This window comes from Serinus canaria, chromosome 8 (genome assembly GCF_022539315.1).
Source record: "Serinus canaria isolate serCan28SL12 chromosome 8, serCan2020, whole genome shotgun sequence".
NCBI classification, from domain to species: domain Eukaryota; kingdom Metazoa; phylum Chordata; class Aves; order Passeriformes; family Fringillidae; genus Serinus; species Serinus canaria.
The window spans coordinates 26466674-26484509 of NC_066322.1; the positions used below are offsets into that span (position 1 = coordinate 26466674).

Sequence of the window (17836 nt, forward strand, 5' to 3'; positions counted from 1 at the left end):
TCATTAGACACCAAGCTGCCCTCAAAAACACAATGCTTAGTGTGAACATGCTTTCAAGAGCCTCTAAAAATAGTGGAAGCTGCAGGTAGGGATGGTGAAATGTGGTTTCAGCTGCTACCATTTTATGAAACAAAAATTTCACAAGTTCCATGAAGAAACACAAAATGACCCCAGTTCCAAGAGGCTTGAGAGAGTTTTCTAAGGATGGTGACAGCTGCAGCACTGGAGCCTTCTCGAGAGCCCAGAGAAGGGCAGAAGAACTTTGACAGCCCCACCATGGTCTAGGGCTGTGCTGCACCCTGGGGAAAAAGAGAACTGCCAGGTTTCTCTGCCCCAAACAGAAAAATATTTCAGAAATGCTGCACATAATTTGTCATAGCCAACTCTGGTATACAAGAAGAAACAAAGACAAGATGTACCCTGGCCAGGAATGAATCCTGTTGCAGGAGAAAAGGCAGAGAAAAGGCTCCTGTGGGAGTCTCAGACTGGAGATAGGTCTAAAAAAGCAGCCCCAAATCCCCCAGAGGAGCAGGGGAGGTCCTGAGCACCTTTCAGATGGGCATTGCTGACACCAAAGCTGGGTCAGGAGATGCAAACAGATCCAGAGGGCTTTAGGAATGTATTGGTCCTTCTTGCCCTTGGCTTCTCTCCTGCTTGTTACCATCTATATTCTTTCCCAATTTACCTGGAAAGCAGCATCTTTTTCTTCACTTTGCCTTCAGAAAGTGAAGCAGCTAAATCAGGAAAAAGCTGGAGAAGAGCAGTGTGCATGGAAGAAAAGTGTGAAGCTGCAGACCCACGCTCAGGAGCAAAGGAAAAGCAGAGGGTCAGGAAGCAAATGTTTTTCCACAGTGCTTATCCATGTTTGTTACTATCCTCCATGGACAAAGTCATTTGCCAGTTTGCTTTTTGCAAGGTGTTGGGCCCAAAACACCAAAACCATGTTGTGGGTGGCTGTGGGCTCTTTCCAGCCCACTGTGAGACACTCCTAAACACAACACCTCCCAAAACAGGGAGAACACCCCCCCCCACACACACACACACCCCCCAGCCCACAACTCAGTGCCTCTTATGAGATGGCACAGAGGAGCTGGGGACATCCCTTTTGGACTGGCCCCTGGGGACACACAGGACAAGGAGTTGTGTTTCTGCCTGTATTCTCCTTCCCCAGCAGTGGCATCTTGCAGAGGTTTGGGGACCATCACCACACCCCCCAGCACATCCCCACCATGGGACCACCTGTACCACGAGCGTGGCCCTGGCTCAGGGCACCCAGAGCGACAGCTTGTCTAACACAGCTGGTGCTAAATTGCCTTTAAAATGATCAAACACAGAGAGGGGGCTGGAGATGGAGCAGCAGTGCTCTCCCCAGGGCCCCAGCTCAAAGGGACACAGCGGGGCTGTGCTGGCACTGACAGCCCCCACTGCTGCCAGCCCCCAGCACAGTGACACGGCAGGGGGGACACCAAACCCAGCCTTTGATGATTTTTCTCTTCCCACTGTGAACACTAATAACTTCAGAGAGGGCATCCTGCCACGTGCACCACTGATCCAGTTGCAGCATAATGAGATAAGGGGGAAAAAAAAAGGCTTGGTGCTGATGCACCTCTGAATTTGGGGATGTCTTGGCTTTCTGCACACCAGCTCCAGCCATTCCTGGGAGCTGCACACCACAGACCCATGGGTACTGAGGTGGAGCACCCCCTTGAGAGTCACAGAGAGGTGGGAACTTTTGGAATCCACCACCAAATTGCTGCTGAAACATCAGAAAAATTTCCTTTACCACCTCCAGGTGTGTAAAGCTTGGAGCAGACGGTGACTCCTCTGTTCCCCCAGCCACAGTATCAAAGCATTTAATTTTCCCAGCTTTCACTGGGGACCTCAGCCCGACCTCAGCCCTCTTCTGATGCCTCACACACCCAACACGAAAGCCCCACAAGGGGCAGGATGCCCAAGATAGTGCACACAAGGGTGGGAGGAACAGCCTCCATCTTCTCCAGGGGGTCTTGGCTCTGAAATGTGACAATGGCCTCTGGTACATCAATTCTGATTATTTCAAAGACCAGAAATCCTCGCCTCCCGCAGACCTGCTACAGAGCCCAGCTGTGTGCTGACCTTACAGTTCACTGAGGTGCCTCTAAGAATTTACCATGGTTCTGCCATCCAAGAAGTTTCCACAGCTGTGGTGAGGAGCTGTGGAAGCCCAGCAGCTCGTGTGAGGACACTCCAAGCCTGGGCACTCACCCCTGGTTCGTTCCCCACTCGTTCCGGATGCAGAGGTGCTTGTGCACAGGGTCCTTCATGTAACCTTCATAGCAGAGACATTCCCCTGTGGAGACAGGGACATCAGGGACATGGCAGAGCACTCATGGGAAGGCTTTCCATGTGCTTCCCTGCCGAGTGCAGCCTGCAGCCACACCAGCACACCCAGCAGCTCCAGAGAAGGTGAGGAAGCACCTTCCCAGCACAGCTGGGTTGAGGGGGCAGAGGTGAGCTCACAGACCCAGCCCACCCCCAGGAACACTCACCTGTCTCGGGGTCACACTGGTGCTCACAGGGGTCCAGGAGGCGCCGGGCACAGAGGTCCAGGGCCCAGGGCCCACTGGAGTTTTGCTGGGAGAAGAGGACAACCTGTGCTGGGTTCAGCCAGTCACTGGCATCCAGCTGGCTCCCCTCCAGCAGGATGAACCGGCTTCCTGCCACCGAGACAAGGGGAGTCAGTGACAGCCACCTGCTGCTGCACCCTCCATCCCATGGTGGTCTCCTGCATCCCATCCATCCCGTGATGTTTGCCCCCCATCCTGTGATGGATCCCTCCATCCCCTGCCCATTCACTCCTTCCTGAGAAAGTACCCTCTGACAGCAGTTCCCTCTGTGCCACAAGGAATCCTGTCCTGTGCCCATCCTGTCTGCCATATGACAGCCCCCTCCATTCCATACCATGATAATACCTTCCATCCTGTGCCTTTCCCTTCTGTCCCACACCAGCCATCTCCATCCCACACCCTTCCCCTTGGTCACACACAAAGATCTGATCCCTCTGTCCCACCATGTCCTTCATCCCATCATGGTCCATTTAATCCCATATCCATTCCCCTCCAGCCTGCAATAATCTCCTTGACCCTGTGCCCATCCCCTCCATCCTGCAGCAAGCCCTGTGTCCCAAAACAGCCATCACCACCCTCTGTCTGTCTCTTCTGTCCTGTGCCTATCCTCTCCACCCTGTAGCACTCCATCCCTTGCTCCCAACACTGTACCCTCCATCTCACACCATCCCCTCTGTCACGGACCCATCCCCTCCATCCCCCTCTGCCTTCCACCCATCCTCTTTATCCTGTGCCCATACCCTCCACGCCATGCCCATTCCCTCTGTCCCACTGGTGCCCTCCACACCCACCTGTCCCTCCTGCCTTGCCCCCATCCTGTCCATCATTCCCCCTCTCCTCCTCCCTCACAGAGTGGGGTAGGAAGGAGTGGGTAAGAGCAGGGGGTGCTCACCGTCAGCGATCAGGTGCTCAGGGACATGGAGGGTGATCTTGACAACAAGGGGGCAGTTCATGTGGGAAGAGCACACCAGGCTGATGACACAGCTCGTCACACTGATGAGGGTCAGCGTGGTCTTGTTCACAGGGCTTCGGGGGGACCCCACTGCAGAACACAGGAGCCCAGTCAGACCTGACACCTGCAGCACCCAGGAAGGTCTTGGGGTGCAGCCAGGGGACCTCAGGATGCAGAGACCCTGCCCAGCCCCCTGGAAATCCAGCCTCAATCAAATCAAATGGAGTCACTTTGGACTCTGAAGAACATGAAGCAGCCTTTGCCATGGGACTCTCCATCCCTCTCTCCTGCTGTGACCAAGATCTTCCCGATCCCCCAGAGCCCTGGCTCTCCCACACCCTGCGCTGCAGCATGCTGAGAACTTTGCAGCAGCAGAGCTTTAAAGCAGAGCAGCAATATTAGGGGAAAAAAAAGGTAAATGCAGCACCCTGGTTTTCCCCACTCCTTCTTGGCACTTCACTCGGGTTATTTTTGTCACGACAACAGGCTCGCTGATGCTCTTGAAAAGCAATAGAGAGCCCTAACTGCTCAGAGCATGCAAGTCTTTGACTTTTAATCTTTCAGCTGAAGAAGCTGAGTGGAAAACAACTGTCTGGAGACAAAGCCTGAATGTCTGTCTCTGTCTCTGAGCCTTCCAGCCTCAGCTGAAGGAGATGGCTCCCAGTCTTGGCACTCCCAGAAAAACAAGGCATCATCCAGCAAACGAGGCTCAGCGAGGGAAAACAGACACTAACTTTCCTCTTGGGAAGAGGAAACCTCCCAAAGGGACAGAGCAGGGCAGTGGGGAAAGACTCCTGCCTGGGGAGCGAGGCTGTTCCCATCCTCTGGTGCACGTACAGCTGGAATGTGCACGGTGCTGAGCAGCAGCACGGCAAGGCACGGGCCAGCCTTTGAAGCGTGTTACTCATTAATATACACCAGTGCCCAGCAGGAGCCTCCAGCAAAACATCAGAATATATTCCATCCTCTGCTGAGAAGCTCCACCGGGGAGCAGCAGCAGCCTGCTGCGAAGCAGGGACCGGTGCCTGCCTGCGGCAGCTGGGATTGCGCTTGGGTTTCCACCTTTTTGCCAATGCAAAAGTCTCCAAACCCAGAGAAGAAATGGCAAATGAGGCAAGAGGGATGGCTGGTCACCCACCTCTGCACCTGCACCCACCTCTGCTGCGCCTGCGGCTCCGCGAGGGGTCCGTGTAGAAGGTCAGCTGGGGATCGGTGTCTGCCTCTGTCCCCGAGTCCCCCTCGGGGTTGAGAAACGCTGAGCCAGCTGCAGGGGACACTGAGTGTAGTCATGGAGGGGTTGGCACTGTGCCGCCCCAAACCTTGGCATCCTACACCACCCTTCAGGGAAAGCTTGCACTACAGAGCAGAAGCTCCATCTGCCAGGCGCAGCAGGGACAGCATCTGCTCCCCTTCCCAGCACACACAGCCAGACCCACCCCCCCCCACGGGTTACCTTGCACCTTTTCCCCATGGCTGTGCCAGTATCCTGCAGTATTTACTGGGGCAAACACCACCTGCATCTTCGTAACCAGCCCAGCATCACTCGCATCCTGGCAGGCGCCAACTTTTCCGTCTCTCCCCACCCAAACTCTCTTTCCCATGCTCTCTCCACGCTCTGGTTCTATTTCTCCATCCCAGGAGAGGGTGGGTGGCAGGAAGGTGGGTGGGTGGGAGCCCCAGGCGCCCCACCCGCCCCAGGGGCCGCCCTACCTCGCGCTTTGTTGTTGATGCGCTTGCGCTGGCTGCTGGAGGTGTGGGACAGCAGCGTGGCCTGCTGGTGGTTGGAGTCCACAGGGCTGGTGGCAATGATGTTGTCCTTGTACTTGTTCATCAGGGACAGCTTGGCGTTGTCGCTCCCTGAGCAGGAGGGATTGAAGGCAAAATATTTCAGGGATGAAGACTTTTAAAGGGAGGGAGGTGAGAGAAAGGTTTGCTTGGGTCCATCTCCAGATCATCCTGAGGTGATCAAGGTGCTGAAGCCATGAGCTGCCCCCAGGGCACACTCATGAGCAGGTCAAATCCTGAAGAGGACTGGCACCTCCACCAAACTAGCCAAAAGCTGAGATTTAACACTCAGCCTCTCAGGGTGCTGCTTCATATGCAGGAGAGCTTCAGGCACCACACCATGATCTTGGTTGGATGCCTCAGTTAGTGATATGACCAAAGAACAGGTTTGTTACAAGCCTCAAAGAATCCCTGCTGATGATAGCCAGTGTTCACTCTGAATCATTCTGAAGGCAAGTAAAAATTTGCTACTGAAAACCTCACCTGAAAATGACACCAGAAATCTGGGGATACAGAAGAGAAGTTTGGGGGTCACGATGGGATAGCATGGAGGGAGCCATGTCACCATGATATTTTCTGAAAAATCCTTTTGCCAGGATTTCTTATCCTGGGAAGCTGGGAAGCTTCGGCTTCTCCATGTTTTGCTCCTCTGGAATGTGATCTGGAGAATTGTTTACCCAGCACGTGAATTGTTTTTGATTAATGACCAATCACCATCAGCTGTGCCAGACTCTGAGGAGTCAGTCACGAGCTTTCATGAGCACTCTTTTCTAGCATTCTGTCAGTATCCTTTCTCTTTCTTTAGTATAGTTTTACTATATCATTTTCTCTTAATATAATGTAATATCATAATATGATAAATCAGCCTTCTGAGAACTTGGAGTCAATTCTCATCTCTCACCTCATCCTGGGGACCTCACAACACAGCGGGAGCCCCGTTCTGGTTCTCTGTCAGGCCATGGAAACCACAAAGCTGCATTGTCCCAGCCATGTCCCACTCAGCAGGGACTGCTCTCCACTGGCTGCAGCGATGGCCCCACCAACACCTCACACCCAACGAAAACCCAGAGAAACAGGGAAAATGCTCTGGTGTTGCACTGTGATTTCAGGATTTACCTCATAACCTCGGATCCCTCCCTGATAATTCCCTGCCAGATGTGTCAGTCACCTCTCCCTCCCCCTCCCTTACCCCCTGCTGGCACTGTCTGTCAATCCTGGCATTCCAGAAGGGCCTTGAGTGATTGGCAGAATTCAGAAGATGCCCCCTACCCCTGGGGAGACATTGGGCCATCTGGGTGTCCTTTGTCCCTTGAGACCTCCCCTCCTGTACCTGGTCAGTGGTCCCCTACCCCTTCCCTCCCTCTCTCCCCTGAGTAAAAGGGCGAGCAAACCACCCAGTTTGGGAATTCTGTTGGATCAGTTGCTGGATTCAGAGGCCTGTGGGCCAGAATAAAGCTCTGGATCAAAACTGACTCCTTTCCTTCACCATCCCCTTAAAGCTTCTCCAGCAGAGGTAAACCCGAGGAGCAGCCCCTGTTACAGGGAAAGCTCCATCCCACAGCTAGCCAAAAGTATCTCTGGGGTGAAAACACCACAGTGCCACTATTTGGCTCAGCAGCAAGGGCCAGACAAGCTCAGGCAGGTCCCATGCAGCCATACTGGTAATTATTCCAACACTCCAGTGAAAACACACACACGAACTTCAGGGAGAAGACAAGCTGTAAAGGAGCCAGCTCAGCCCAAACCCACCTGGCGTGAGGTCCATGCTGGCCTTCTCATTGCAGCCCTGCAGCGAGTCCAGTGTGCGGGTGACCTGGCTGGCGAAGTCCTCGCCGCCGTTCATGCACTCGCGCTGCAGGTGGTGCCGCAGGTCGGTGATGTCGTACTCGTAGCCATCCAGGATGGGCGTCTCGCGGATGCTGAGGGTGCCGCTGGAGTTGTGGCCCTGCACACGCTGGGCGTTGCGCAGGCTCTCCCGCCCGTGGCCCCCGATCAGCACCGAGGGGATGTAGTGGATCTCGTTGGCGGCCTCGGCGCTGGCGCTCTTCTGGGGCTGCGGCACGCGGCGACGCTTGCACCAGCGCCGGCGGGTGTAGAGGATCATCACCAGGCACAGGATGGACAGCAGCAGGGCGATCATCCCTCCCTGCGGGCACACAGGGGTCAGCCAGGTGTCGCCCTGATTTTTTAGGGTTTTCTAAGCCTTCTGATGTTTACATTCTTGTAACGAATTTTCTCCCTGTTGTAAACCAAAGGCGACTCCAACGAAGGAGAGAATGATTCATCTGACTCCATCATCAGAAGGCCAAGGAATTATTTCATTATACTGCACCGTGTACATTCCATCTGAACTGAATCTGCTGTGCGCTCGCTCTCGCTCACAACTGCACAGAACTGCACTCATCTCTGATTCTCTCGTGACTGTCCCATGACAGTCCCACACACACACACTTCTTGGCCCTGACAGGCCAAGGGAACAAAACACCCTCACTTTGGGTAAACAATCTCCATTCTGCATTCTACTTTAGCACAACAAGCCAGATAAGAATTGTGTTTTCCTTCTTCTCTGCTTGTCCACAGCTTCTCTCTGTTCAGAGGGCATGTGAATACCACACTCATACACTTTCTGTAAATAACTCATTGTTTTGCAATCTTTTATGGAAGAGGAGAAATTTGATAAACTGTTGGTTTGTCCGGTGTCATTGGAGAGGTGGCACTGTCACCCTCCAATCCACTGTCACTTTTGGAAAACTGTAAATCTTAGAGTCAGAAAATAAACTTCCCTTTTCCTCACCTTGAGGGCAGCGGTGTGCGCTTGTGTTCTTTCATGTCCTACAGTGACAGCCAGGGGCTGGCATCTGCCATCCCTTGGGACACAAACACCCCAGGGATGCTCCAGGTGGCAGAGGGGAGCCCATCTCCAAGAGTCTGCTGGCACCAGGAGCACCCAGTGCTGGCCTGGAGCCTGCCCTGGGCTGGACCAGTTGAAGTCACCAGCGAGGCGTGAAAAAGCAGCATTTAAAGCAAAGCATGTTTTGTTTCACTCTCCTGCCTTTGAAAACAGAGATCAGCTTTATTCCAGGCAAATGCTCCTAGGGGCAACTTTTTCTGACCCATTTCCAACCGGTTTCAGTGCTGTCACTCTCAATCTTGGGAGATGTTCCCAGGGTATCCGGCAGAAATTGCAGCACAGATTAGAAGAGATCAAGGCTTGAGAGAGGCAGATGACTGAAGGGTTGTTTGGGGAGCATGTTTGGGGAAAGAGGATGAAAAAGCTCCTGTCACACAGGAATGGACCCCAGAACTGCACCTGGCCCTGCCATCCTGCCACTGTCCCCAAGATCACCCTCCTGCAAGATATCACAGATGGAGATGAAAGCCCCAGACTGGCCCTTTATGCACAATCTGCCAAGAATAATAACAACAATAACAGGAAAAAGCATGTGGAGCCAGTTAAGAGCTCAGAGTCCATCCACAGTTCCGGTCTCTCTCCTCTTTTCTATGCAACAGGTGATCTTGAGAAAATAAAATAATAGTAATAATCTGCTCCATTAGGATAAAACATTAAGGGAATTATTGAATGAGAAGTAGCTGGAAAAGGAAGTTTAATGGCCATTACAGTTTAACCCACTTTCATTTCCAGAATAATGGAGCTCTGATGCACCATCCCAGCAGCCTTCCCAAATTTCTTTAAAAACAAAAAAAAACAAACAAAAAAAAAAAACAACCCAAAACCCAAACAATAAAAGAAAACCAAAAAAAAAAAAAAAAAATTAAAAAAAAAAAAAAAAGAAGAGGAACAAACTCAGTGATTCAGGGGACCAGCAGTCCTGCAGAAGTTAGGGGGCTGGCTGGCATCTTTCTGGCCAGGGAGCCTACAGCCAGGAAGTCAGAAAATCTTGCTGGGGCTGAAAACCTGCCCTGAATCATTGGAACCATAGAATCCTACCATGTTTTTGATTGGTAGGGACCTTGAATTCCAACACCTGTGCCAAAAGCAGGGACAAGCCCTGTCCAACCTGGCCTTGAACACTTCCAGAGATGGGGGAGCCACAGTTCCTCTAGGCAACTGTGCCAGGGCCTCAGCACTCTCACAGGGAAGAATTTCTTCCCAATATCTAATCTCTGTATCAGTCCAATTCCATCACTCCATGCCTTTGTATAAAGTGCCTGGCATAGTCGTGCAGGATATTTAGTGGCAAAGTGGGAGCCTAATTCTGTATCATACCCCAATCCCCATGAGTTCCTGTGATCCATAAATTAGTGGGGATTATCCTCATCCCCACCAGAGGTGGCTTCCTCTGTCAAGGCTCTCCATCACCCTAGAGAAAGTCCACCTGCAGCTGGCATGACAAGCAGGTAGGAGTAATCCCAGGGCATTCCTGGCTTTCCTTCACCCTCTGTATGCACATGAAATCCCCCAAACACCAGCAAGCTCTGCCATACACCTGTGCTGGTAAACAGGAGAGACCAAGCTGGAGCTTGAATTCTGGTGGATACTCACTTTTTTCAGGCAGTGGCTGTGGGTTCACAAAAGAGACTTTTTATTTCATTGAAAATGAGTTTCTTCTGCCCCAATAGTCTGAGAGCTCAAGTTATCCCTGAGAAAAGCAGCCTGTGGACTCTTGAGATTTCAAGAGGCTCTGAGAGAAGGATGAAAGCCAGAACTGAAGTCTCCCCCTACCTACTGCCTATTGGAGAGGGTCAGACCACCACCTCATAGCTCCTTTTTCCCTGCACAGGAGCACTGAAATCCCATTCTGCCTTTTTCCCCCCAGCCCAGCATCCATGGGAAGGCTGGGAGAGGAGCCCTGCCAGGGATGGGTGTGGGAGTGCTCCTCACGCAGTCCACGGGCAGACCTTGGTCACGATGGATACAATCCCTCACTCACCACTCTTCCCTTGGCAACCACACAGCAAAGAAAGAAAACCAGCCTTGAAAATGCCACGTGATCCTGACTCCTGTGATCCTGACTCCTGGCACAAAAGCCAACCTCTGTTTGTCAGGAGGTAAGGATGCTGTTGGAGCAGAGCTGAGAGTGGTGGGGAAAAAAGGGCAGAGGAGGACTCAATCTGCATTTGCACATTTTGGTCTGACAGTGATGAGCTGCAGACATCCTTTTCATCAGCTCCATAACAAACCTTCAGCCAGGCACTCCTGCCTTGATCTTGGCATACAGCAGTGCCCAAGAAGATCAGGACCACAGCAGGGCCAGCCTCTCCAGAGGTGATGCACCCTCTTAGGAGCAGCTGGGAACAGACAGTGAAACTGAGATAATGGTGCAAGATGTTTTGGGGAGTGGCTTTGCAAACAGTTTTGTTTTTCCTCAGACTAATCAAGCACAAATGATGGAGGAGAAACCTGGCCTGGGGCTGCAATCTGGAAGAGCAATTGAAGCTCTTATTAGGGTAGACACCACTGAACAGCCTGTTTGCAGCCTCTGCAGCACATTGTCTCTGGCTAATTATCTTCCAGTGGCACAAAAATTGTAGGATTCATAAAAAAACCAAACAATCGACAAACACACCACAGATCTTCCCCCAACCTACAGATTTCTCCTTTCTCTGCCTTTAAAACCTTCTCTCTGTGTGGCTGGGTGGAGTACTGCTGTGTGACCTCGACACATGAAACCATGGCCACGGGGCTGCCAGGCTGATAAAAGTGGTGGTGACAGTGCCTGGTGGCACTGTGACACAGGCTGTGCATTGGGGCAGAGGGCAGCAGGCGCCCTGCATGGGGCAAAGGGCTCCTGACGAGTCAATGGGGGTTAACCCTGGGTTAACTTGGCTGAGACCTCCAAAGCACAGAACCCCTGGGGATAAAGGCACCCCACAAATGTATTTTCAAAGTGATGCAAACTGAGGGAGAGCTTTGAAGCAGCCTGTGAAGGCATTTAGCATCCACCACTCACAGAGGTGCTCAGGGCATCCTAACCACCCACAGTTCCCCATCCTAGGGCAGCTGGAGCCAGATGGGGAAATAAATGGCTTTTCAAAAGCCACTGTATTTTCTACAGGCTTCTGGGCAGCTAAAGAGGAGCTGCCTTCCCATCACATACTGTGGAAACCCAGGGCACCAGGAATATTTCTCCGTCTGCCCTGGGGTGCCCTGACCCCCAGGGGAGCACTGACTCTGACCCTCATTCATGGAGAAAGTTTTCCAGACTTCAAGACAGACTGGAATCCACAAAAGTGTGAAATGGATTATAGAGAGCGGTGTAGGTGTGTCACTGGGTGAGAAATTTAGGTTTGGTGTTTTTAGTATGTTGTGGATGGAAGCAAGATGGAGGGCACAGGGTGTTGTCCTGAGTTTCTTCTTCATGCTTCTTCTTCCTCCTTCTCCATGGGTTTGGGTGGCATTTTGTAATTGGGCAGAAAAGTCTGCCTTGGGGGCTCTTTGGGATCAGTAATTGGATTAAAAGGGAAAATAATCCAGGTGCCAGTTCTTAATTGGATAGTTTAGCCTTAAAAGACCTTGTACCAAGAGATTGCTGGCCACTTTGTGCTGCCAAACTCACAGCAGTGAGACTGTTTTACTGATAAGAAATAATAAACCCCTGAGTCCCAACCCGAACTACTGTCTCCAGTGCCTTCAATCCAGACCCAGAGAAACCCACAACCATTACCCAGGGAGCTGGGCCCCCACAACCTACCATGACAGAGATGTGGAGGATCCTCAGCTCCTCCTCTGCCGACTCGGTCTGGGGCTCCTCGGTGGGCTCGAAGCCGGGCAGGTTGGGGGCCCCGTCCTGGTGGTGGATGTGGAAGAGCAGGGTGCCATTCTCCAGCCACTGCTGCCGCCAGCGCACCAGAGGGATGTCATCCGTGTTGCCTGAGATCTCTGCAAGAGCAAAGCTGGTCAAGGGGGAGATGTGGAGCGGAGGGTTCGCGGGAGATGTTCACCCCTTCCCAAAAAAATGGCTGGAGGGACCAAAGGATGCACACCCTCTAGTCATCGATGTCAGAATTCAGGACATCCCTCTGGCTGGCCTGGATTGCCTGAACCCCTGCCAGGGGGCACAGAGACCCTGGCACAGAGCCCAAGATGCCTGTGCCTTTGATTATGACCCATGGAAAAAATTACCAACCTTACATGAAGAATTACAAGCCACAAAAGTTTAAGTAGAATGATAGTGAATTTATCATAGAGTGAAAAACAGATTTTTGGGGTATTTAGAATGGGGGTTCAGGGGGCAAGATGGAGGAATCTGGGTGTGTCCAGCCTTTCTCCTTCTTCTTCTTGGCCTCCACCTTCTGCTGTGATGTTGGCGCTTTTAGATTGGTTTAGAGCAGAAGCTCACTGTCCAACATAGGTGATGGGTATTGGGAAGTTATGGTAAATATTGCACATGTAGTTTTTAGTATAAAAAGATAACACTGCCCCAGGGGCAGGCAGAGTGCCTTGGACTGTCCTGCTGAACAGACCTTGGCAGGCCAGGAGAAAGAATTTTATAGATAAGATACAATAAAAAACCTTGAGACCGAGAACTGAAGAGTTCTGACTCCTTCTTCGACTGCCAGGCTGGGAACAGAGACTTCCTAACCCATCTTGGGGTCACTCTGACCAGCAGAAGTCCTGAGAATCTCCTGCCAGCACCATGGATGCCCCTACATAAATCACAAACCTGAAGGGCTAAAGGGGGAGTAAAACCATATTTCTGGGTGTAATCCAGATGTCCAATAATCCTCTCCAAAACTGTGGTGCAGGGAGAGAGCACTTACTGACAGCAGTAACCCAGCAGTGTCCTTCCAGCTCTAATTTGGGCAGGTTTCACCCACACAGCTTCAGACATTGGGAGCACAGGATACAGGACCAATTCTTGGCAGCAACATGGCATCACTGGGAGCACACCACAAATTATTGCAGACAAAATATTTACCATCCTTTGTGAGCAGTGAAACATGAACCTGGCCGTGACTGCAGAGGTTTTCAGTTTTCAACAATTTTCTACAGCTCTCCACCCAGGACTCAGCCCAGAGTCCTGCAGAGGTGCCTGCAGCTCCTGCCCAAGCAGCCCTATTTCCCTGAGTACCTTTAATTCCAGACTTTGGGGCAGTGGGACAGATGGACAAAGCTGGGCTGTCGTGGAAGTAGAGGGCACCCAGGCAGGGACACTAAATACCAAATCAGACCTAATTCACCTGGCTGACTCCAAAATTTCAGGGACATCCTACAGCTGGGTCCCAGCCAAGGACAGGGTAACACCAGCACCTCTCCCTAGGAGAGATGGGCACTGTTTTAGTCACTGTGTCTCCCTCAGACCAGATCAACTTGATCTCCATCTCACACCAGCTCGATCTCAGCCATCAGCTCCAGCCTGCCATTTGCCTGTTAGCTATTTTTTGTGAAAATAGCAGATTTTGTTGGGATGACCAGAAAAAACACGATCAGCTTCCCACTGAGGCACAGCCTTCCCTCCTGTATCTGCCCCATTGTTGGCAATGGGAAGGCACCCCTCTCACTTTGCAAATTATCATCTTTATTTTGCTTGTTTCATGCTGCCTTCAAATGAAAACTGGAATTCAATTACAGCGCCGAAAACCAACATTTTAAATTTGCTGTTAATTAATTTCATTAGGCTGCCTTAAGTGAGCTGGCTGCCGGGGGAGGTGGGGAAGGAGCGGGGGGGGCAAAATCTGCATGGGGAACCAGGTTCATCCTCCCAAACTGATTTGATTAATCAAAAGAACCATCAGCCACAGCGAGTGAGCTGGCAGAGTGTTTGTGCTCAGCACGGGCAGTGATCAGAGCACTTGGAGTGTCCCCAGCACAGGGATGCTGAGCACTGCACCACGCTGGGGGCAAGCAAAACCCTGAGTTAAGTCACCAGGAAGCCAGAAGCACTTTTGGAATTCCCTCTCACTGCTGAGCTGTGTGTTTAGGAAGGCAGATGCCCTTTGAAAAGCCGGTCCTGGGAGCCAGGAGGATTTGAAGCAGCAGATCTCCTCCTCTCCCACACGGTCTTTATTCATGGACTGAGAGGGGAAATCAAGCTTGCCCGCTTTCCCAGCTCCCCATGGCTCCTCAACTTCGTATGAACCAGCTGAAATGGAGGAAAACACTCTCCCTGCACCTGCCTGCTAACGTGAAATTATGGGTAATTAAGGCAAGAACTTTCACGCACAGCAGGAACTCACCATACTGACATTTGGAAAAAATGTAAATACCAGCGTTTGCTCCATTGTAAGGAGTGAAAATAATAGATACTAAGTATGTGACATTGTGACATTTAGAAAGCTGGAGTTAGAGATGTTTTCCCCCTGATCTGACATATCATTGTAAAAGCAGCACCCTTCAGCTCATTAATATTTGAGAAGAAATCCTTGATGGAAGTTATTTAAATGATTAATAGATTATAGTAAATTTAAGCCTTAAAATGGGTTGTCATAATTTCAAATTTATTTAAACAGGCTTTTTTTTAAAAAAGAAAAAAATATTTCAATAAAAAATGGGTTCTTGTTTTAGAAGAGCACAGTCCAACCACAGAGCCTTAGCGTGTTATCCTCTTTCACCAGACATCAGGATGTGACCCTGCAGCTGCATTGCACACAGGCCAGAAGTGCAAGAGGCAAAGGAAAACACCCCAGAAATCAATTGCCACCACCCCAAACTGGCAGGCTATGAGCCCTCCATCACACTGCAGGACAAGGCTGCTCCACCATCCCTGCTCCTGCCCTGGCTCTTGAGGCAGTGCCTGGATGAGAGAGCTTCAGCCTTGGACCTTCTCCTCCTTTCCTCAAGTGTCTTAGCAAAGCTACAGCTGCCTCTATCCTACTCCATTTCTACTTGAAAAATTTGCACATATGAATGCTTTCCTGCATCTGTGAAGCTCTCTTGGAGTTTGGTTTAAGCAAGACCATGACAAGATCAAGACCAAGCTTCCTCCCCAACACAGCATCTCTTTACTCTCTCTTCTCCCAGTCCAAGAGATTTCACTTTTCCCTTTGTCTTGCTCTCCAAGCAGACATCTCCCCAGCTGGTGGGATGCTACAGTGACCCATGTAGCCAGCTGGGATGATTTATCTGGATGTTGTAGGGTTTCAGCTCTGCTACAGAGCAGCTGTCAACCCTGCTGAGCAGTTTGTACACTGGGGCCAGGATGTCCTAGAGGAGGCAGAAAAGTAGGCAGAAAGGCAAAAATTTAAGAAAAAAAAAATGGTGGGGGGAGAAGATAATTTCAAGTTCAAAGTTTGAAAGATATTGATGGAAAGCCTGGTCCCTGCATGGCTTTCATTAAGGCCTTGGATAGCAAGCCATTAGCTCTAGTATTAACTTCTTGCACCTCTGTTAAAAAATAGCCTGTCTGAGTCAGAGGTTAATAACAGTAGGAGGCCACTAATTAGGCTGTGCCACATTCACCTGGTATCAAACGTGGTCCAGGTCCTTCATATCTGCAGGAGCAGCAGCCTCCAAAGGGCCCAGCTGCTGCTTTTAACAAAAGGGCCGTGGCTGCTCCCCTCCCAGACCATCTGCAGTGGGGACAGAGAGGTTCTACAGGAGCAATTTGAGGAGAGGACAAAAAACCAGGCTGAAGGTGCTGGAGGGGTGTGGATTTATGCCTGCTTTGTTCTTGATTATCCCAAACAGCCTCATTTCCCTTGGGACAGCTGTCCCACACAAAGCCAACCCAGTCCTGGAGGCAGCACCTCTGCATGTCCTGATTTTGGGAGGCAACACCTCTGTCACAGCCCAGTTCTGCACCTGAGCTGGTGCTGACCTGGCCCTCCTCCCATGTCCTCATCACCCCGCTGAGAGCTGGCATGGTGGCACACCAGGAGAGCAACTCTCCTTCAAAACTCACATCGGCCTTTTGAGGGAAAGAACACCCAGCAAAACAATTTTCCTCTCCATTTGGAAGCGTTTTGCACTAAATGATGCCTCCAATAAGTCAAATGAACTCTGCCATAATGCTGGTCTCCACAGACCCATTTCACAGAGCCAAGCACAGATTTTGACTTGGACTTGCATTTCCTCGTTAACATTTAAACCTGCCTTATTTTCCATCCGGAACCTGACTGTGGGTTAATTTAAGCTCCCCATTAGCTAAAGCTTTTGCTCCACACCTAAACCACACTCATCCTTTAAAGGGCTTGAACTCAGCTAAATCAAGCCTTGCACTCTCCCAGGGTCTCCAGTGCCTGAAGTGACTCAGGGGACCTTCCCACCATGAGTCACTTGCTCTCTCTGCTGGGACCCCAGGCCTTGATTTCTACCAATTCTGATGTCAAAATGCTTATCTTGATACTTAACTCATTTATACTTCCAGGGCTTCAGTGACAGATAATTCATGGGATAATATCAGTGTTTTTATGGACCTGCTTTAAAAATTCACATTCATCACTGACTACCCATATTTCATTTGCATTTTTTTCCTGTCTCCAGTCCCAGGTAGCAAAACCAGCTCATTCTGCAGGTCATTCTGCCTTTTCAAGACAGTCCAGCTTTACCATACCAGCAAACATAAACATCACTGTATATAGTGATGCTCCATGGGAGAGGGCCCCTGGGGGAAAGTCTCCAAAAGTCTCATGGATATGGGAGAACACAAAGGTTTGAGGAAGAGGCAGTGCTGATCTCCCCGAGGCTAGGTCAGAGAGATCACCCCACCAGGATGCCTGAGCCTGGGGCTGGTACACGTGAAGCCATGAGGTGCCCCAGCATGGCTGACAGCTAGCCAGGTTTCTCCTTGGAATGCAGGGTGTCTTTGCTTTTGGGAAGGTCACCAGGGAGTTACATTTCAAAGCCGTAGCCACGCTTCAGCCTTGAACTGGGATTTCTGTCCCAAATGTGCCAGAGCCCTAACCCCTCCCTTTCCTCAACAACAAACCCTGAGCTGCACAACTGCTTTTGAGCAGAGGACACTGATCCATCATTCGTGGGGCTGAGCTGACCAGGTGTGCTCTGCAGCCCCCCCTGCCCTTCCCCTCCAAGGTTATTGTCCCATCACCTTTCTCAATTCTGACCTAAAGCTGGGGGACAACAACAAGCAGACTGGGACATTGGCTGGTGTTTGATTTTCACTCCTGTCTTGTCACTTTGGTCCCATCTGCTGTAGCTGTGAACTACAGAGGAAATGTGGGAAGGGAGGCAGATCCACCTCCTGGTCCAACACTCGGGTGACACAGTCATCTTCAAAAGAACCCACCCACGACAGGGAGCAAAAGGAAAATAAAGAGAATGTGTGAATGCACTTCCAAGATGCCATGCTGCTATAAAAACCCCAGAAGGGACCACATCTGTAGTTGATATGTCACCCTGCAAAGCTGTCATGTCACCCCTTCCAGAGGGAAGATCAGGTCTCCATGGAAAGGGTCCAAATGATGGAGAGGCTCCCAGTCAGCCATGGAAAATCACTACCCTGGCTAAACTGTGTCCCAGCAAATCAGTGAGAAGGAGGGCACGAACCCCTGAGCTCAGATGGTGCTCACCTACGAACTGCAGAACTCCACCAACACAACCACTGTCACTCTGAAAGGGTGAGCAACTCGAGAA

General features: G+C 51.0%; 1 protein-coding gene across 2 annotated transcripts in view; it reads right to left on the reverse strand.

Moving 5' to 3' along the window:
- Positions 1–17836, reverse strand: part of ASTN1 (astrotactin 1) — a 58229-nt gene that overhangs the window by 23408 nt on the left and 16985 nt on the right. For both annotated transcript variants that reach the window (XM_050977584.1, XM_050977583.1), the window contains exons 2-8: positions 11997–12184; positions 7093–7489; positions 5269–5415; positions 4715–4822; positions 3499–3648; positions 2529–2696; positions 2245–2329 (exon numbers count right to left, since the gene is read on the reverse strand). In XM_050977584.1, the coding sequence (XP_050833541.1) occupies positions 2245–2329; positions 2529–2696; positions 3499–3648; positions 4715–4822; positions 5269–5415; positions 7093–7489; positions 11997–12184 (1243 nt within the window). The remainder of the gene's footprint in view (positions 1–2244; positions 2330–2528; positions 2697–3498; positions 3649–4714; positions 4823–5268; positions 5416–7092; positions 7490–11996; positions 12185–17836) is intronic.